Source organism: Gambusia affinis, linkage group LG14 (assembly GCF_019740435.1).
Source record: "Gambusia affinis linkage group LG14, SWU_Gaff_1.0, whole genome shotgun sequence".
In the NCBI taxonomy this organism is placed as follows: Eukaryota; Metazoa; Chordata; class Actinopteri; order Cyprinodontiformes; family Poeciliidae; genus Gambusia; species Gambusia affinis.
Genome location: NC_057881.1, coordinates 25,229,661 through 25,252,034, shown reverse-complemented (window position 1 = coordinate 25,252,034; position 22,374 = coordinate 25,229,661). Strand labels below are relative to the sequence as shown.

At 38.1% G+C, this 22,374-nt stretch overlaps 1 protein-coding gene across 1 annotated transcript; it reads right to left on the bottom strand.

Annotated features, from left to right (window-relative positions):
- Positions 1-9,471: 9,471 nt before the first annotated feature.
- On the bottom strand, positions 9,472-18,914 carry LOC122843921 (sodium-dependent neutral amino acid transporter B(0)AT1-like). Its single transcript, XM_044139055.1, has 12 exons — positions 18,509-18,914; positions 17,959-18,099; positions 17,514-17,651; positions 17,210-17,391; positions 17,004-17,114; positions 14,564-14,676; positions 14,347-14,475; positions 14,108-14,264; positions 13,818-14,022; positions 13,561-13,720; positions 11,883-12,045; positions 9,472-11,793 (listed from the first exon to the last, which is right to left on the bottom strand). Exons 1-12 carry the CDS (start codon positions 18,711-18,713, stop codon positions 11,587-11,589), a joined length of 1,911 nt encoding a protein of 636 aa, XP_043994990.1. The 5' UTR covers positions 18,714-18,914; the 3' UTR covers positions 9,472-11,586.
- Between the last annotated feature and the right edge of the window lie 3,460 nt (positions 18,915-22,374).

Genomic DNA, 22,374 nt, shown 5'->3' with positions numbered 1-22,374 from the left:
ATACACTGATGCCCCAATGTCATACAGCTGTGAAATTTGTCATGAGGAAAAACGACGTCTTGCTAAAATGACGAAAAGTCAACGCAGACGTCACACTAAAAAACGTTGCTGCATCTTATGTTAAGTCACAGCCTGTTGTTTCCGTCTCGCTGCTGATTTTTAGTACAGCAGCTTTACAAGTTCTCCATGTTAATGAATGGGTTCTCTCCGGTACTCCGGCTTCCTCCCAAAGTAAAAAAAAGATTTTGTGCACATTAGATCAGTAGTGGGAAGTAATGAAGTACAAGTACTTTGTTACTGTACTTAAGTACAATCTTCATGTATCTGTACTTTACTTAAGTATATTTAATAACGGATACTTTCCACTTTTACTCCACCACATTTTACAGTAAGTATCTGTATTTTCTACTTACTATATTTCTACAAAACCGTCGCGTTAGTCGTTACATCCAAGTCGCATTGCGCTTTTTTTCCGTTAAAATGTGAAGGAGTTAAGAACAGTCATGGTTCTCCTTCTGCTTGGTGACTTCTTGCTTTTTGCACCTTGGACAGTATTCATAGTTGAGTGTTGTTTACCATTGGTGCTTTGCCTTAATTTCTATGTTTAATGGAGCAGACAGTTGTGGTTTCTGACATGGGTGATGTGGGCGAACGTCCAGGGCGGTATCTTTTAGGGATGGTAGGAAACCACCGTGGATTGTGCCACGGAGATGGAAGCAAAGCAGAATGAAGAAGAGTTTGAATTGATAATGATACTTGTTACATTTATTTCAGCTCTCAGTATTTAATATCTAGGTGTTTTTATGGTAATGTGGATTTTTCAAATCAGTTTGAGAAGCAATTTTGATAGGTGCACTTCATTTTATTGTGTTCTGTAGCGCGGGGTGCTGGTCTTGGTCTTGACTTGGTCTCAGGTTAGGTGGTTTTGACTACAAACTGCTACATGGCTCCTTGGTTGCATGTTCTCCCTCATCCAGCTTCTTTCATCCCCTTTCTGTTGGATTTCTTTAAAAATAAAGGCCATTAGTGGCAAAAAAATGAAGTTCATGCTATGTTAGGACAGGAGACAAGATGTTTCCATCCCTGAAATTATGATGCATAGAATCACAAATCTAAACCTAAACTGTCACAGAGAGTAAACACAATAAAAACATGCTTCATTTGTGGCATTGTTCATTAAAATGGCACATATTTCATGTATTAACATTAAATACGATAGGTATGCTTAATGATATTGTATTAAAGATTAGATAATGCATTCAGAAAGTACTTTTACTTTTAATACTTACGTATTTTAAAAGCCAGTACTTTTACTTTTACTCAAGTAACAATGTTAATGTGGTATTTTTACTTCTACTAGAGTATATGTTTGTCTGTGTATTTGTACTAAATAAATGTACTAAATAAGTACATTTATTTAGTACTTTCTCCAACACTGCCATTGAGTATGTTAAAGTAAGTGTATCAGCTGAAATTAACCAAAATACTAATAGCATGAATGATGTCAGTAGCATGTGGGCATTACTAGTTTGTTGTCTGTACTTTACTTACTCCATTCAGTTTACTAAACATGGCTAGTAAGTAATAAAATAGCTAAAAGCTTATTTAAGGTAAAAGGCTAATGCTAATGAACTGTTCCCTAACCTGAGAGAAGAAGATAATGCAGGCTAATGTTGCACCACCACTAACCTTAAGGGGATATTGAGGCTTTTATTTTTAAAAAACCATAAACTTCATATTAAATGGCCACATTAATCCAATGTCTAACAGTGGTTTTGTTTAAACCAGTCACATAAACCCAAAATAGCAATTACTTGATGTAAAAAATGTTAAGGCTTTTATTTTGAAATTTTCAGTGAGCTTCATTTCAAAGGTCCAAACTAATCCCATGTGTAACAGTGGTTGGGTTAAATCAGTTATAAAATGCCCAAACATTCTGTAGTTCTAACATTCAGCCTCCTTCTGGAGAAACTCAGAGTTCCTCCATCATTGTAGTTTTTTATCTGCTGACTCAGCCCTCCTCTGTAGTAACAGAGTTATAAAATTATTAAACCAAAATCATTTATTTGTAGCTCTTCTCCAAGCAGGCAACATGTCTTGTCACATTTTACAGCAACAGCAGCAGCAAATGCCTGTAAGTTACATTTAACTTTACTTTTAAGATCTTTTTAAGTAAAGTATGATTCAAAGTTTTAAACCTGATAGAAAGATGAAAAACCTACTTAACTTAATGGATTTAATAAACCATTGTCAATCTAAACTTAATATTTAACTATTAAAATCCCTGCTTTAATCTCGACCTCCTGAAATATAAACTTTATCCGTCATGATTAATCATTCGCCTTCATTGATTAAGTGACTCAGTTGCAAAGGGTTTATAGTTTGAGTCACGCAGAACTGACCTGACCGTTTCCATAGCAACGACCAGAAGCAAGACATTCCCCCAGAACTACAGTGAGGTCATTGTTGCTATGACATCTTCTATGACATAGATCTATGTCATAGATCAAAGAACATCTAGACTTATGAATGCTTTCATCTCTAAACATCAGTCATTAGATCAGCAGCTCTCCTACAGTCAGCAGTGTTTTACGATTGTCAACATGGAGAAAGTTTTAGCAACTTTTTTCTTGCCTTTGAGTTTTGCCACGGGTATTTGATCACCACGGAGTAAGAAAAGTAGTGAACCATCTGCTTCCTGGTGTCCAATTTGAGACGGCTAATTATCGAGACGATGACACTGAATTTGATGAATTTGATCGATATCTTTTAAGGTCGCTCTGAGGATATAAACTCTCAGGCAGTGCATCTCCTCCAGCTGGGAATCCAGAGGAGGATTCCTGATTCCCCAGCTGGAGAAGATGCAGCAGAAATTTCAACAGAGTTTTCAGATTCCTCTAGTTTTACTAAAGAGCAAACTTCCCGGCTGGGAAGTTTGCTCTCATAAGAAATCAATTAAACACTCTAATTTAACCACTGCTGAGCTGCAGCATCTGGCAAGACAGTATAGATACACTGATGCCCCAATGTCATACAGCTGTGAAATTTGTCATGAGGAAAACGCCTTGCTAAAATGACGAAAAGTCAACGCAGACGTCACACTAAAAAACGTTGCTGCATCTTATGTTAAGTCACAGCCTGTTGTTTCCGGCCTCGCTGCTGATTTTTAGTACAGCAGCTTTACAAGTTCTCCATGTTAATGAATGGGTTCTCTCCGGTACTCCGGCTTCCTCCCAAAGTAAAAAAGATTTTGTGCACATTAGATCAGTAGTGGGAAGGTACAAGTACTTTGTTACTGTACTTAAGTACTTCATGTATCTGTACTTTACTTAAGTATATTTAATAATGGATACTTTCCACTTTTACTCCACCACATTTTACAGTAAGTATCTGTATTTTCTACTTACTACATTTCTACAAAACCGTCGCGTTAGTCGTTACATCCAAGTCGCATTGCGCTTTTTTTCCGTTAAAATGTGAAGGAGTTAAGAACAGTCATGGTTCTCCTTCTGCCTGGTGACTTCTTGCTTTTTGCACCTTGGACAGTATTCATAGTTGAGCGTTGTTTACCATTGGTGCTTTGCCTTAATTTCTATGTTTAATGGAGCAGACAGTTGTGGTTTCTGACATGGGTGATGTGGGCGAACGTCCAGGGCGGTATCTTTTAGGGATGGTAGGAAACCACCGTGGATTGTGCCACGGAGATGGAAGCAAAGCAGAATGAAGAAGAGTTTGAATTGATAATGATACTTGTTACATTTATTTCAGCTCTCAGTATTTAATATCTAGGTGTTTTTATGGTAATGTGGATTTTTCAAATCAGTTTGAGAAGCAATTTTGATAGGTGCATTTCATTTTATTGTGTCATGTAGCACAGGGTGCTGGTCTTGGTCTTGACTTGGTCTCAGGTTAGGTGGTTTTGACTACAAACTGCTACATGGCTCCTTGGTTGCATGTTCTCCCTCATCCAGCTTCTTTCATCCCTTTCTGTTGGATTTCTTTAAAAATAAAGGCCATTAGTGGCAAAAAAATGAAGTTCATGCTATGTGAGGACAGGAGACGAGATGTTTCCATCCCTGAAATTATGATGCATAGAATCACAAATCTAAACCTAAACTGTCACAGAGAGTAAACACAATAAAAACATGCTTCATTTGTGGCATTGTTCATTAAAATGGCACATATTTCATGTATTAACATTAAATACGATAGGTATGCTTAATGATATTGTATTAAAGATTAGATAATGCATTCAGAAAGTACTTTTACTTTTAATACTTACGTATTTTAAAAGCCAGTACTTTTTTACTTTTACTCAAGTAACAATGTTAATGTGGTATTTTCACTTCTACTAGAGTATATGTTTGTCTGTGTATTTGTACTAAATAAATGTACTAAATAAGTACATTTATTTAGTACTTTCTCCAACACTGCCATTGAGTATGTTAAAGTAAGTGTATCAGCTGAAATTAACCAAAATACTAATAGCATGAATGATGTCAGTAGCATGTGGGGCATTACTAGTTTGTTGTCTGTACTTTACTTACTCCATTCAGTTTACTAAACATGGCTAGTAAGTAATAAAATAGCTAAAAGCTTATTTAAGGCTAATGCTAATGAACTGTTCCCTAACCTGAGAGAAGAAGATAATGCAGGCTAATGTTGCACCACCACTAACCTTAAGGGATATTGAGGCTTTTATTTTAAAAACCATAAACTTCATATTAAATGGCCACATTAATCCAATGTCTAACAGTGGTTTTGTTTAAACCAGTCACATAAACCCAAAATAGCAATTACTTGATGTAAAAAATGTTAAGGCTTTTATTTTGAAATTTTCAGTGAGCTTCATTTCAAAGGTCCAAACTAATCCCATGTGTAACAGTGGTTGGGTTAAATCAGTTATAAAATGCCCAGACTTTCTGTAGTTCTAACATTCAGCCTCCTTCTGGAGAAACTCAGAGTTCCTCCATCATTGTAGTTTTTTATCTGCTGACTCAGCCCTCCTCTGTAGTAACAGAGTTATAAAATTATTAAACCAAAATCATTTATTTGTAGCTCTTCTCCAAGCAGGCAACATGTCTTGTCACATTTTACAGCAACAGCAGCCAGCAAATGCCTGTAAGTTACATTTAACTTTACTTTTAAGATCTTTTTAAGTAAAGTATGATTCAAAGTTTTAAACCTGATAGAAAGATGAAAAACCTACTTAACTTAATGGATTTAATAAACCATTGTCAATCTAAACTTAATATTTAACTATTAAAATCCCTGTTTTAATCTCCAGCCTCCTGAAATATAAACTTCCAACGTCCGTCATGATTAATCATTCGCCTTCATTGATTAAGTGACTCAGTTGCAAAGGGTTTATAGTTTGAGTCATGCAGAACTGACCTGACCGTTTCCATAGCAACGACCAGAAGCAAGACATTCCCCCAGAACTACAGTGAGGTCATTGTTGCTATGACATCTTCTATGACATAGAAGATGACATCATCATAGATGTCTTATCTAGACTCATAAGTCTAGATGTCAAAGAACATCTAGACTTATGAATGCTTTCATCTCTAAACATCAGTCATTAGATCAGCAGCTCTCCTACAGTCAGCAGTGTTTTGTGATTGTCAACATGGAGAAAGTTTTAGCAACTTTTTTCTTCCCTTTGAGATTTGCCACGGGGTATTTGATCACCACGGGAGTAAGACAAGTTGTTAACCATCTGCTTCCTGGTGTCCAATTTGAGACGGCTAATTATCGAGACGAGTGCACTGAGTATGATGAATTTGATCGATATCTTTTTAAACCTTCTCCGGCTGGAGAAGGTCGCTCTGAGGATATAAACTCTCAGAGCGAGTGCACCGTCTCTCCTCCAGCTGGGAATCCAGAGGAGGATTCCCTGGATTCTCCAGCTGAAGAAGATGCAGCAGAAATTTCAACAGTTTTCAAATTCTTCTAGTTTTACTAAAGAGCAAACTTCCCTAGCTGGGGAAGTTTGCTCCCATAAGGACACAATTAAACATAAGGACACAATTAAACACTCATTTAACCACTGCTGAACTGCAGCGTCAGGCGAAACATTACAGATACACCGATGCCCCACTTTTACCCGGCTGTGAAATTTGTAATGAGGAAAAACGACGTCTTGCTAAAATGACGAAAAGTCAACGCAGACGTCACACTAAAAAATGTTGCTGCATCTTATGTTAAGTCACAGCCTGTTGTTTCCGTCTCTCTGCTGATTTTTAGTACGGCAGGTTTGCATGTTCTCCATGTTAATGAATGGGTTCTCTCCGGGTACTCCCGGAAAAAAAGATTTAACTAGTTCATATTAATAATTATTATTAGTTGTAGTAGCCCTGTCACAATAACAAATTTTGCTCAACAATTAATTGTCTCAAAAATTATTGTGATAAACGATAATATTGTTTGAAGACCTTTTTACACTGATTTAATGGAAATGATTTAATAATGCATGTGATTTCCTGCCAGAGATAGATGCACTTTATTTGTACTGTCCCAGAACAGAAACCACAAAATGTCAATGACATTGTATTCAAAAGGACAGTTACATGGTTAATCCACATTGTAAAAAAGAAAGACATCCAACCAAATTATGACCCAATAAGAGAATTTTCAGGTACTCACATAGCCAGTCGGTGAGCAATTATCTTTCAAATTGGGAAAGAGGGTGACAATTCCCAGGGCATAGGTGATGCAGACATTAACAGGAGGGACTCTTCTAAAAAACAATTCAATAAGAATATTCCTGTTTCACATAGGCGTTAAACAATCTCACACCAATTAAGCAAAGGTTATGAATAGAAAACCCATTACTAATTATTTGAATAATCAATATGTTAATAGTTATGTTTTTTCAGATATATCACTTCCACCATCACTTTGAACATGTCAGCTCTGTCAACCAAATAAACTTCATCTAAGCTAGAGTGTTGAGCTAGCTAGCTAGCTAGTCAGAATCTGCTATCATATCACGTGGCATTTTATACTCTTTCTTTGCTACTGGTATAGTCTATGGAGCCCTCTAGTGGACATGGGGAATAAATTGTTTTTGCTCTCTTTTGCGTTCCCTCTCAAAAGTGTAGCCTTCCCTAGCAACACTTTATTGCAAAGTTGACGAACCAGACAACAGCCACAATGAGTCAATAAATTATATAAAGAGTCAAACACATTCGACATTTATGTTAGATTAAAAACTTTTCTATTTTATTTTACGGAAAATGAACTGCTTCCTTGACTAACGAACAACTTCGCCACGGAATTAAAAAAACCCCCCAAAAAACATCCCCACATCGTTTGCAAAGTTAGTTTTTTAGATACACACATCGCCAATATTCCAAATAATACAGATATACAAGTATTATCCATGGTTTAAAATGACAACTAGAACTTACCAAATATAACAGAATTCAAATTTACCGTTCGCCAAGATTTGGCAAAACAGCGGGGCCTTGAATTTTCCATGCAAAATGGGTTAAATATTGTGCGCTCTTTGAAGTCTCAAACTAAAAAGCACATTTCCAACGAAACAATGGACATGTATGAATATTTAGCTTACCTTTAGGAAAGAATTGTGTCTTTCGTGTGCGAAATGAAGCCATACCGATCTCGACTGTCTGCTGGCAAAGACAGAAAGTAGAACGTGCTCTGCAGTCGTTACGGGAAGGCGGGGCTTAAGCAACACCAACCAATAGACCTTACCAAGCTCCGCCCACAACCGACCCAAGTGACCGCAAGTCTCACAAGCAAAGCCTCATAGGGCATTGTTTCTACGTAAACATGACTCCATTAGTGCATCATTTCTACCGGATTTTCACAATATATCAGCTACTACAGTGGACAGAGGAAATAACAAGTTCATGTCATCATCTGGGAGGAGGTTACTGGTTTTTCAGTCACAAGCTGGTTGCAAACCTGAGGCCAGCAGGTGTCAGTCAGTCAGTTACGGTAGATCTGAAATTTGGTTTGATGACCTCAATATGAGAAGCTACAGACTGATAAGATGAACCAAAGAGCTCTGTTAAGGTAAAGAAGCTATTTGTTTGTTAAAATTTTATTAAATATATGTGTTGTATTTGATGTTTGTTGTGAATGACATATAGTCAAAAACAAACGAGGTAATTAGTCCAACGTTTAGAAACTATAGCGGCTGTAATGAGCCACAGCAAATGTAAACAAAGGTAAAATAACCCGAACAGATCAACTCAAAACCACTCATGCCTTTTTACTCTCTCTTTGTAGTTTAAGCACACCTGTTACCGTGGCAACCACCAAGACGAGCAAAAATTATGTTAAAAACATAACATTCAGTCCGTTACAATATCAAGTTTCCAGGCTTGATGTTTATTTCTCGATTAATCACCGCTTCCCTGAATACAGTGAAGGTTGATTGACCAGCTGTACTTTGTGCTAGAGTGGCTAACACGAGTAACAATTTAGTCCAAAGCCTTTTCTGCTAAGATAAAATCTTTAGTGTATGTCAGATACAGTACACATTGCATATTGAGCTGTTTAGCTAACGTAAGACTGTGTAGCAGACAGGCTTCAAAGTGTAGAAGTTGTATCAGTACTGCTATTATGCTGTACTTAGCTAAACGGCCATGCACGTGACCACGTAGAATGGGCATCAGCCAGTGAAAAGCGGCCCCTCTGGTAAGGTCCATTAACACTGGAATTTAACAAAGCAAATTTACACTGGCAGTGTTATTTTAAAGCTGTGTGGTCTCAAAACAACACTCACACTCTTTATTTAACACTACACCTGAGATTTTAACACTGGCATTTTTACTGTGTAAAAATATTATTGTGTAAGTTACTGATGCTGTTATTGGTGCCACTAATAGAGTAGCAGCGCATCATAAATGTATTTTCAGTTCTCCCCATCAAAGTCGTCGGGGCCAACGCTGCTATAAATCATGTTCATCATTATTGGCCTTTCATGATGGACAGTCTTCATGGTCTTTCATCTTCCTGATGAGCCATACTGACACATGAAGGAAATTAGTTTTTATATTTGAAATTTGGTGTACTAAAATATTAATAAAAACATGTATTTGTTCATTTTTGGCCCTTATTTAAATGTTCTCATTCACCCCCCACCCCTAAATGTTTTCCTTTTAGGTGTAATGAATGTATGTTTTTTTCTGGTCAATTTCTACACCTGCAACATATGCTTAAGAAGCACAACCACTATTTCATTGTTTTCTGCGTATTTTTTAAAATTTTTGACTCATATCTGAGGAAACGAGCACATACATGGCATATCAACTGTAAATGTGGAGCGGCAATATACAGTACGTGCGACCTGAAATAAATTAACACGGGGACTAATTTTTGTAAAGTAGTGCCTAAAAAAAGTAAATCCCTTAGATAAAGTAATATTACAGTTTTCCAATCACAGAAATGTAAAACAGTGTGTTCAAACATATGAACAGCAACTATCCATCTAAAAAGCTTATGTACAATATTTAAACAATCATTTTGAACATATTAGAAAAAAACAATTTAAACAAAATATCAAAAGAATAGAAATAAGACATAGAAATAAGGTTGTTTTATGTCTGTTTTGCATTTTTGCATTGAAGCTCACATAAACCGCAAGCTAGCTTAATGTGTCTGAACTACAAGCAGCTGAACTAGCTTAAAAACAAACTTGGATTTTTATTAGTTTAAGATATTTACTCCAAAAACTGTTATAAAATTTTGGCATTTCAATTATTGAACTTTTAATAAGCCTAGCTTAACTATCAGGTTTAGCTAAGCTATGTTGCATATTATTGGAACAGCACTTGAAGCATTTAGGGTTAGCAAATAACTCCAAAATGTTGGTTGTGCAAACAAAGATGATGCCAGTTTTGGTTTCACAAGATGAGTTTCAATTTTTTTGCTTAGTGCAGAATACAATGTGCAGAAAGTGGAAAATACCTGGACAAATCCAACATGTAATGTTACTTTTAATGACAAGTAAAACAAAACTGCAAAGATTTGTTGAAGTAGTTTAAAGTTTAAAATAGACATTGGTGTTTCTTAAGCAATAATTTCAACGGGTACAGTTAAAAGAGAATTTCCCACACTAGCGCAATACTTGGTGTATTTAAAGGATCAAACTACAAACTACTTCTCTGGAAATGATTCGTGAAGTGAGCTGGTAACCTACAGTAAACTGATGTGACTCAAAAATAATGTAAATGATTTTTGACCAAACATTCAAAGTGTCTCAATTTTAGTACCCTAGGCCAGTGTTTCCCAATTCCAGTCCTCGGGGCCCCCTGCTCTGCATGTTTTAGATGTGCCTCTATGCCAGAACAGCTGATTCAAATGATTGCATGACATCTTCTGCAGCCACCAAGTACTGCAGGAGCCTGTTAATCACCCAAAGATTCAACCAGGTGTGTGGCAGAAGGGAAACACCTAAAACATGCAGGCAGGGGGGCCCCGAGAACTGGAATTGGGAAACACTGCCCTAGGCAACATTACCGAACAAATCACATATTACTTTATATCCCCCCATGTTCTGTTCATGACTAAACCCACTCATGGTTCTATTGGGGTAACCCATATATTCAGCAGGCAATGTGAAAGATGTACTTTGGATTGATTGCCCCCCCCTCCACTGCAAAGCCAACACATGGACAATACAAACCCGCTCATGCTTGGGCGAAACACTGAACAGCATGGTTCCTCCCCAATATATCTAACAGAAACCCCAATTCATGTTACAAACCAGGCTCCCAAATGTCAACAGTACCACTCAAATCAACCAGAACCCACAAACAAGATCAATAAATTTAGTGCTTACAACAATGTTTCTGATATTTTATCAACTCAAACAGTTGGTTTGTGTTGCTATGTGACTTTCCCATTAAACGAATTCTTATTTATCCCAAACAATTTAAAAAATAAAGGTTCTACAGAGCTCAGTGTCTCATTTTAATGTTTATTCTGTACTAGCATACAGAGATATAACTAGTTTGTCTTTAAGTACATGTTTATATACAAGCCCATGCCGCTCATGCTGTTTGTATTGCCAGTGTTGTACACAAAATGCAACACGTTTTCATACTACACAAGAGCATTATTCACAATCCCCTTTATACCTTAACCTAGTCAATAATATCTTTACTGCTGTCATTCCATGGGGTAATTGGATGTTTTCTTTAGTAAAAACACTAAAACATAAGGCCAATACATACTTTGTAAGAACAGAGCCATTTGTTCGCTCTCCCATGGATGCAAGAACAAAGTGACATGATTCTGCTTTTACAGCTCTGGTTTAGGATTTCTTGAAACTTGTTCTTAACAGACATTGTTGGGAAAACTATGATGGCTTTCTAGAAGTTGTGCACAAGGGTTGTTAAGTACAAATTGGCCTGGCCTGAAAGAACGTAGTCGTCGTTCTTGCGGCAATGGCAATGTTCTTGTGGAGCATTTAGTAGTCTCTATCTTTGCCTTTCAAAGATAACAGTGAGTCGTCGGCGTATTGTTGTGTCATTACAACACACCAGCAAAGTCCAATAAACATAATTTACAAGTTTGTTGATATTAAATAGCCAAACGAAGAACAGTTATCTAAAACTTCATTTTGTCATTCATTTGTATTTTGGCAGAGATTGTGTCCACTGTACTGTCGCTGTAGTCCTTTTTGCAGAATTTCCTCTGGATGAGCTTGTAAAGGGCAAAGAAGGGTATGGCTAAACTGGGAATTCCAGCCAGGATGAAGATCATGACGTAGACCCATTGTGGGTAGGAACGCTCAGCAAGGGTGGGAAAGTTCTCCTGTAAGTAGAGCAGAAGATTTATCAAACCAAGGTTTTCTTATAACCAGAATCTTTGCATATTTGTAACCCATGGAGTGCCAAACTTACCGCCTCCTGGTCCCAGACCAGGTAGGTGAGTTCCTTCGTGACTTGGGTGACAAAGTAAAAAATCAGAATGACAATCATGATGAGGGGGCTGATCACTCTCCACGTTGCCTGCCAGAAGATATTGGGTTTGTGGCCGATCATAAACTCAAGGTCCTTATTAAACCTGTTCCAAAGCAATAACAGAGAGATGCACTGAGGTGAGTGTGACGGAAGTCGTAAAAGTCAACCTTGTTGTTTTTTTGCCCGATAATGTATCTCAAGAAGTTCAACAGATTTATAAATAAACATCTTTGCATTCTTTATATGACATTTTACAATGTCTGACTTTAAGATTTTCAAAAATGTTTATGTTTATTGGCTACTATTACCTTTTTAGAAACAGCTAAAAATAAATGCTTTCTGAACTCATAACCCCCCACGTCGGGACAACAAAGCGAAACACAAGTTGTATTTTCCACATTCTCCAAATGGCTACAAGACACATTCTGTACTTTTCTTATCTCTATCTCTGACACATTATCTCCTCTACAAGGACAGAATCTGACACTTGGCTATTTCCTGCTTTGTTTGAACTGTAAAAACATCTTACTGACCGTCAGACACCACCATTGACTAGAACTAGTCTCACCCTTCTTTTTCTTTTATGGCAGTACTTTTGACTTTGGCCATTCAAATGATACACTGTGTTCATCGATTGTGTTATTTGAATTCCCCATAAAAAAAATAATAAAAAATGTTCAGGCCAGGCAGGCAAATTTTGTAGCAAAAATCTTGAATGGATCATTTCTAAATCCAGACTAATAGAGATGTGGCTAAACATCCAAGTCATGACATGTGGGTTCATAATAATGAGATGCAATTTTGCCGATATTTTTGGAGAAAAATTAAGTGACCAAATACCTATAAGGGGCACTGACATTCTAATTAATATTACATATATAGAAAGGGAGAAGAAAAAAAGAACTGGAAAGAAATTATGAATTGAGTTATCACTAAATAATCAGTGCAATTGTAATTAATAATCAACTTAATTATTGCAGGAAAACAGAAGATATCTTTTCACTGTATTTAATTTTTCTTCTGCTCATTGCCTGACCTTCTTATCTTTATCAGTGTTTGGTGGCCCCTCTGGGAGAATTATAGACCCTGTCAGCATGACAGAAACGTGCACTGTTTGGTTTGTTTCTTAGATTAGCCATTGCCATGACAACATACTGCAGCGTGAACTTCTACAGAGACCCCAAGCTACCCTTATTGGTGGGATGTCAAATCCCATATTGAGTGACAATATAAACTTCTCAGCCAACTTTGGTGCACTTCTGACAATAAAATGTTAAATTACTCTTGGCTAGCTCATGCAAACTGGTGTTAGGTAATATAACCCTTGTAAAAAGCCTTATTACAGTAGCATAATGTTTCACTAAAAAAATTGCATACAGTGATCTTTGGAGATAAAGATATACTTGGGGCCCCTGACCATACATGTTTATCATAGCTCCAGCTTTTTTAAACTTCTAATTTGTTGCTCTGATTGTACAGATGGGCAGTTTCAGCTAGTAGCTATCATCTTGTAGCCATTCCCTGACTTAAATACTTATGAAGAGAGAAACCTTTAACGTCCAATGGTAGAAATATCAACATTTGTGGGCAAAGTCACAATTGCCTGCCCGTGACTCACCTATCCATGCCATAGATGTAGACAACAGAAATCATTTCAAAAAATCCGATGACCAGGAGCGGAATCGAGCCTGCAAAATTGTCAAAAAGAGCCAGCCAGTAGTTCCCAGAGCGAAGAGCGAAAATGAGTCCAAGAGCTAGGGATACGAAGCACGTCAGACCTGAAAAAAACAACATTATTTGTCACTCTCTTGTCATCAGATCGCATATGGAGAAAGTTTGACTTTGAATTGATCAATGAAACTAGGAGATAATTACCGCTGATAGCTTCTTTGGGCCAACTCCTGGGTAGCACTTTGAGATCCAGCAGAGGAGCTATAACACCCTCAATGCTGCCAAACATAGTCGAGAGGCCGAGGCAGAAGAGCATGATGAAGAAGAGAACAGACCAAAGAGGGGAGAACGGCATCTCTATGATGGCTTCTGTGAAGACAATGAAGGCCAGTCCTGTTCCTTCCACACCCTACAGAAACACAGACCCCATTATTCTGCCATACATGGAAGACTTCTTTTTCTTTTTAAAAATGGAAGAATACACATGATCTTACCTGGCTAAGGAAAGTCTGCAAGTTGCAGGTCTGTAAGGACAATCCCTCGATGACATCCGGACTCGTGTGGTTGAGGTAAGTCAGAATTTCGTTGTAGTTGCTCTGGGTGATGTTGTTCTCAGGGTAGTTGAAAGCGTTCATCAACTTCAAGATATTGCTGTAAAAAACAAACAAACACCTTACTATCATTTGAATCCAGTTTGAATAAAACAAGCTCACTTTGGAAGTATTTGACTCACTCTCCGAAGCATTCATCGTATTTCTGTGTTGCCCTGAAGCCGATGATGGAGTAAATAACCGTTGCCGAGTACACCGAAGTGCAGCCGTTGATGATGGAGATGAGGACAGCGTCCTGCTCGCAGTTATTGCTGAAATGAGAATTTTGAGGGAGTTTGTGTGAGGTGGGCTGGAGAAAATATGTCCCCCTCATTTTTTCTGAACCGCCAGCTCACTTACTGCACAGAGTTGTAGCTGGAGAAAGAGATGAGACCTCCAAAAGCCAGCGAAAAGGAGTAAAACACTTGGGCTCCTGCATCCAGCCAGGTTGAAGGATTCATTAGTTCCTTTACCTGAAAAAATATATATCAAAAATTTCTTAGGAAAAACTACTATTACTTCTTGGAATGTTGACTTTGTTAACAATTAGGTATAATGGTACACCTAAATTTCTGCTGTTAAACACAGCAGAAAAAACGAGTTGCAGTGTATGAATTTGCTAAATAACATGAGCTGCTTTTGTTTCTAAGTGACATCAGGTTGCCAATTTTAGATCCATTTTGTACACAAAAGTTGCAATTTCGTAAACCATTTCATGTTAAGTTACTTTTCTTTGTAATAATGAAGATAAATACCTATAAAAAATTTTGAAATCTTCTATAATTTAACTATGTACCTAAAGCAATTTCTTAATCAATATTATTTTGTTCCTTCTGATCTAAAATGTTTGGGGTCCGGTAGAGTCTAGTTAAATAGGAGGGCAGCTGCTGATCAGACCAAACTTCTGTTGGCTGATACTACTTTTTGAACTTTTCTTATTGCAGAATGTTACTAAGCTTCGTCGTGTTTTTGAGTTAAAAAATATTTAAAGTTGACAGGAAATTTGAAAATATCACTTGATAATTATGTGTTATTGGCTGGAAGATTAATACCTGAACACCAACTCTAAAATCTTAAAAAATGCAAACATTTTAAAAAGACTTGCGGTAAATAAATAAGCAATGCTCAGCCTGGTAGGGACACAAGTAAAGCCTGGTGGCCCGCCAGGTTTATAAAACACTGGGTGAAACACTGAAGTTACTTTCAATTGTCAGCTGTCAAAGCTGGTACGGAATGTACTGGTACATTATGAAACTGGTAATGGGATTATCCAAACTACAAAGCTACAAAAGGCAACGAGGGGAATCGACCATCACCAGTTAGCTACCAGTACATTGGTTCAGCTTACTGGTTCATCTTTCAAGGTAACATGAGATTTTATCAGTTTTGAAATGAAGGTTCATGACAGGGACCTTGATAAGTATTGTCATCTTTTTATCATTTGGTAGTTATCTCAACTTTCTTCTCATCCTAGATTAAGATTATCGCAAAGGTAAGAGGATAGCGGGTCATTTCTGGACATACGGGCCCTGTCCAGATAAGATTAATAGCACTTTTACGGCCATCTTGTAAATATAGGGTTGCAGGTGCCAACTTTTATCATTTACCAACTGATAGATGAGCATAGCAATAAGTCATAAAATGTGTTGTGTGTTTGTTACGTTCGCTTTCCCCATCCTTTGCTGTGATGCAGCTTAACGACATGCTGTTTTGAGCTTGAACCTCGCACTTTAAATTTTCAAGATTCATTTTTAATTTCATCTCAAACAAAAACCATGAAGTTGAAGTTTAAAATCCAACATGGCTGCCCAAACAGGCAGTGATTTTAAGTTTATTAGCTTTAAAAGCATATATTTATGCTATTAAGTCAGTTATCTTATTGTCCATATCTGTCAATGAGTCTAACTCGGAACAATAGCTTACACTAAATAATATTTCAAAACCGCAAAGCCTTGTAAACTTCCAAGTGGGTAATTTATTAAAATAGCAATAAATCAGATAACAAATTCTTGATAGCCACGTAAATTAAATTAGTCTATTAACTCCTGACTGTACTTAAGCAATTTAACACAAAATTATAGCTGGTCAGGAATCATAGTCTGTCAAAAATCTGTCAAAATATCTTGCCAATGGGACTAGAATTGAAAACGAAGCGAACATATTGACATCAGAATGTTCATGGATATGTCTTGTCCTGTCTCATTTTTAAAAATAAAGAAAGTATATCGTAAGACTAGGCTAGCTGAGGACAAAAACCCCCCAAAATGGGGGAAAAAGGCATATTGCGAAACCGTGGGAAAATTCCTACAGTCAGACTAAATCATTGTGAGATCTGAGCATTGTTTTAGCATTATTTACCTACATGCTGCTTCAAATACTTAACTACAAAGGGAGATAAATAAGCATGCAATGGATGAACACTGTGCAATTGCTTGGGGCTAAATGGCAGCATAAGGCTACCACATGAGAGTACCAATCGCTAAAGGAACAACTGGACTCAGTGGTCACTTCATTCTCCTGCTGCAGATTAGCAGAACAAGAAGTCAAACCCAGCATAGAAGTGGTGGAAGATCTGAACACTGTTTCACTCTTTAATCTACTAGCACTTTCAGAAGGATAATCACCTAAAAACCCTCAGAAGACAGTTTTCAGACCAAGGAAAATGATCTTCGCCCAAACAGAATGCTATCATTGCCAAAAGACTGCTACACCAACATAGTGCCAAGAAAGCAAGACACACAACATTTATCAAAAATAGTAAAACTTCCTTTTTTTGTTACTAGGCGATAATATCGCTTACATCTGGTGTGAAGAGGTATTTTATTCCTTCTGTAGAGCCTTTTAGAGTCAATCCCCGGATGAGGAAGATGGTGAGGACGAGATACGGCAAAGTGGAGGTGATGTACACAGCCTTAAATAAAATTAAAAAAAGAGATGGATTTTTAAACAGTGACACAGGAGTCACCGCAGTAGAAGAGTTTTTCAGATGCAACACGGCCTTCAAACCTTGCCGGTCGTCTCGATGCCCCTGATGCAGCAGACGTAAAGCACAGTCCAGGCGGCGATGAGGGCGAGAACCATCCACCACTGCAGTCCCCCAGACTCATCGATGGCTGTCGAAGTGTTAAGCGTTTCTCTGTACCAGAAGTAGTCGACGGTGGTGCTCCGCGCACACTCCTCCACGTATCCTTAAGTGGGGCGGTAAAAATTCAAGATCAGTCAAGCAGAAACCGAGTGTCAACAGCCTGGGCAGGAAACGTTTTACCCCTGCGCCATAAAAGCAAATGGGTGCTCCGCTCCAAGCACCTACCTGTCCTGTTAGCATTGAGTGGGCACTGGCTCCAGGGCAGAGGGTCCTGGAAGGAGTTGAAGAGATACCACATGATCCAGGCCATGATGGTGTTGTAGTAGACACCCACCAGGAAGGACACCAGCATGGAGGCAATGCCTGAAAGCCAATGAAAGACAAGGGAAACATTTTCTACTGACGTCCCTCCAGCCTCGCTTTGACCAAGTAACTCAAAATCATAATTAGTGGAGTTACTGTGTAATTCAATATCTTTTAATAAGAAACACCCAATTGTATTAAATTATCCTCGAGATTTTAGCAACTTTAGAATTGTTGCAACTACAAGAAACAGTAAGGGATGTTGACACAAAGTGCCTTGAAGCTGTTCTGCTAACTACAATTCTCAAAATCACATGTTGCTTTAATGTTTTTTATTATTATTATTATTATTATTTTTTGTACACACCAACTCCTGCCAGGTAAGGATTGATGGATCTCCATACGCCCACGCTGCCTTTCCTCAGACGTTGACCGATGGCGAACTCTAAATGCAGCAGTGGGATTCCCTCCAGAACCAGCAGGATCAGGAACGGGATCATAAACGCTCCTGTAAGTAAAAAAAACAAAAAAAAACAGTGTTTATATTTTGCGTGTTTCTACAAACTAATTCACTTCTTTTTTTTGTATTGAGCAGTGAGTCATGAAACAGTTATAAACAAACCTGTAAAAAAAGTTATTTTATAAACCATGATTTACATTTTTGTTTCCCCTTGGAACAAATTAGAGTAATTAATTTTTTTTCACTTTATATGCATCAATCAATTTTTCTGAATGGATTAAGTTTTCACACAAAAAACTTAATGGACATTAAAATTTCACTCAAAAGTTCTTTTTAAAACTTACTTGGAATGACATTTTCTTATGAACACTTAATTACAAATGCTTGAAATCTCTTCAAATAGAGCGAACTCCACGCATTTCCATTAAAGTCACAGATGCTACGACTCTCCTCTTACCTCCGCCGTGACTTTGACACAGGTACGGGAACCTCCAGACGTTGCCGAGCCCCACGCAGAAGCCCACGCAGGTGAGCAGGTACTGGGCTTTGTTGTCCCACTGGGGTCTGTCCCCAGCCTCGTCCTTCTCCATCCTCTCCAGGTCTCCGTGGGATGGGATCCTGTCATCCAATCCCGGATTTGGCAGCTTCAGCTTCAGCTTCATTGTGTCTCCTTTTGTAAACTTCCAAGAAAAAAAAAAAGTAGCTCCTAAATTTGATTAACCACTTGTTACTCTTTTGCAAACCCTCCCAGCTGCCGTATCCTTCTTCTTTTTTTCTTTCTTTCTGAGAAACAGCCTTCTCTCTGGAGACGGTTGCTGACTCTCTCCCTCTGAGTCCTCAGTCCCTTCTGACTGCAGATGGAAGAGTCAGTGCGGTATTGACTGCCACATCTGGCACCTAAACTGCAGTTATCAGTAGCTCATTACCGTCTGTGTTGCATTATGCAACGTCAGCACGGGCGAAACAAGAAGAAGAAAAAAAAACAGCAACACCTCATTGATAGTGGTTAATGCATCACAGGAGCTGCTGGCAGCTACGTCTTTCTGCTGATGAGTTTGCGCTTTAAGTTTAAGAAGACCAATCACGGAAAGACTAAAGTCCAATGCTAAGACATTTTTGAGGGACAGCTTTTTATTTTCTTTAAATAAAAAAAGCTGATGTCCAGTCTCTTTGTGTAGCACTCATGTCGCTTCACCAGTAGTGTAATTTGTCACGACCAAATGTGTGCGAGCAAATATTTTCAGCGTCTCTATATATTGCAATAATTAACCAAATTTGGGCCAACCGGTTAGCATGGGGCTTATTTGAACTGAGTCTCTAAAAGTCACCTTTAAGATGTTTTTATTTTGTATTTTTTGTGTTTTAAATGCAACGTCAGTTTGAGAACACGTCCATTTTTGTGTTGGGATGACGGTTTAGGCTCATCAGCTGCAGAACCTGGGCACATTGCAGCCATTACAAATATGCACAAAACTTTGTCTGTATTCCATTAATGTCAAAAAAACGACAGCATAATTTTGCAATTGTGACGTTTTTATTTCATTAGAAACACAATTAAAATCCCATTTGAATAAGGTTAAAAATCATCCCTCGCCATCATCATCCAACTACTTCCTGTTTTCTTCTTTTCCGTGGCAACATCCGGTTGTTGATCATGTGACTCGTGTGATGCGAAAAAAGTTTTTCTGTTGTAGTTTTGCGAATAAACCAATGTCAATACAGCCCCCCCAAAAAAAACACCCACCTCATCACATTCCCGAAACATTTTACTGCAAAATGAGTTTTGAAATTGGTTTCTATTGAGTAAAATTACTTGGGAAATGTGAAATTGTGGATATCGTCAATGGAAAAACAGCTATTCAGTTGTTCATGAACTCCTTTCCAGTTGAACTCAGAACTGTAAAATTTTGACTTCCCAGTTGGAAAAGTCAACGGGGATGCTTTCCAGTCAGATTTTATAACTACACGACGGCTAGCTCCCAGGTACGACTTTAAAGGCGGTCTTTGCGTTTCAATATGGTCGCTCCTCGCGTCAAGAATAGTAAGTAAGTAAATAGAAACGCTTAATTTACAAGACATGCACGTAAGAGTACGTCTAAAATCAGTGTTACATGTAGCACCTAGAGCTCTACATTTAAAGTAGCGTTCGCTTATAAGCTACTGCAAACAAACCACGTTGAAATTCTGGTTTAACTAGAAAGTTGTGACTTCGGGTCTGACCTCAAACCCCAGATCCCAGTTCAAACTTCCAAGGTGACTGGAATGGGTGGTTGAAGCTTTGTCCTTTGGTCATAACAGGTGTGCGATCTCAAAAACAGAAATCTACATTGAAATAGCTGAAAAATAATCCCCATCTAAACCTGCCTGAAAGTGAGCTAAGTAGAAGCAAGTGAAATAACTGATCAACAGTGAGACTCATGACTGTGCCAAACAAAAAAGGATCAAATTTCAAGCACTACAGTAAGATACCAGCTACAGATATTTGTAAGGTTTCCATTCCCTTCAAAGCTAGACTAAACGCTTGCCCATGATGGACATAAGTTTGTTCTATAAGGCAAAGAGATTTGTCATGATAATTTAAAGTAACATAACACTACATGAGAAAGTGGCTTGTATATTTCAACATTACGGCTCTTAATTTCCTCGTTATCTCATCTCGCTGAGGCAGGTGCTCATTCAGCGAAGCAGTCAGCGAAGGAACATGTGCGAAGCCCCCGGTGCTTTTATTATCGAGCGTGAAGGTGGAGCCGGACTGCAGCTGAAAGTTCATTCAGTTAACACGCGGCGACCTTGGGTAGGCGAGGTCAACACGCTGATATGGAAACGATGAATGACGCACCACATTATGGTCCTTGTAAATTTTCCCTTTTAAAAGACGTTTTGAGCAAGAAGGTGGCGATTACAGCCAACTTCAAATGGTGTCAGTGAGTTGAGACGTAAATCATCTGCAGTCCCGGTTTTATGTTAAGCACTTCAGCTTGACGCCGCTGGAAATACGACTGTTGGCTGATTTTATTCTTTCTTTTTCCATTGTCATGATGACACAGACGTATGGCGCGCTCTCAATTTTGGCGATTGTTTCGATAACCAATTAACTTGATCGGAGCAAATTTTACACTGTCTCGTATCGCCTCGGTTTCTGTAAAGTCCCAACATGACAGCATTACCTTTAGGCTTTAGGGTTTGAAATTGAGCATTTTGACTGTTTTGACATTACTGGAATATTGAATATTGCACAAATTTCTAGTGGAAATTGCAGCTATTGCATTTCCTTTTTTTTTTATTATTTTATTTTCTGCCTTATTTCCTCTCTAAAGCAACACCTGCTGCAAAACATAACATCATGAATATCCTCTTTAACTGTCGTGTTTTTCATTTTCTTATTCTCTGGTGAACTCTCTGTAGGAAATGCTTTGGTGTCCGGAGGGCTGATGCTGGGAGGTCTCTGGTCAGACCACAACACTGACCAATCTCATCACAGACCCCCTCTCCCCAGAGGAATGTGCACGTTTCAGGCACTTTAGCCCAGTCATATGATACAGTGCACTGCCCTTTCTTTTCAGTGTCAAATGTAAATAACAAAAAAAAGTTGACATTCTCACTACTTGTTCTCAACAAGAAGACCTGAATTATTCATAAACTATAGCAGATTTATAGGTTTAAGTCGGTAATCTTTTAATTTTGTCAACATCTTTACTCCCAAAACATGTCGCAGTGATTTGTTGAAGACCTCTGGAAATTCTTCTAAGCTAAACCTGCTTATTTACTAATGGTTCCCTCTGCCACTGTACATATTGTTTAGTTGGTTCGTCTCTCATTCAGACCTTCTAGAAATCTCACATTAGAAAGCATTTTTGTCCTCTAATGCATTTTGTTATGGCAAGAAGCACTTTTCCCCGCAGGACTGCACCTAATCTTCTCCTGTATCATTTCACGAGATTAGAGCAAACAACGGAAGGGAACTTTGACCATTCATCTTTACACAATCTCTTAAGATCATCATCATCAAGGGTCTTCAATGCTATCTTCTACTCGCAATCTTTTCTTTCAAAGGATTTTAGTCTGGGGGACATATGTGATAGTGGTTGATTTTGTGTCCAATACCTAATTTCTCTTATAAATTGGATAATTTTCCTGTTAAAGATCCAGCTACAGACCCACAGCTTTATGCATTCTAAAGCACAGAGTTTCTGTTGCTGAAAAGTCATCTCTTAAATTCAGTTAAAGCCTCAATAGGGCACAACAAACTCCACATGGTAGAACAGACAAGGCTCCCCCCACCCAACATGCATCCCAGTTAGTGGTTGGCATGAAAGTAGCTTC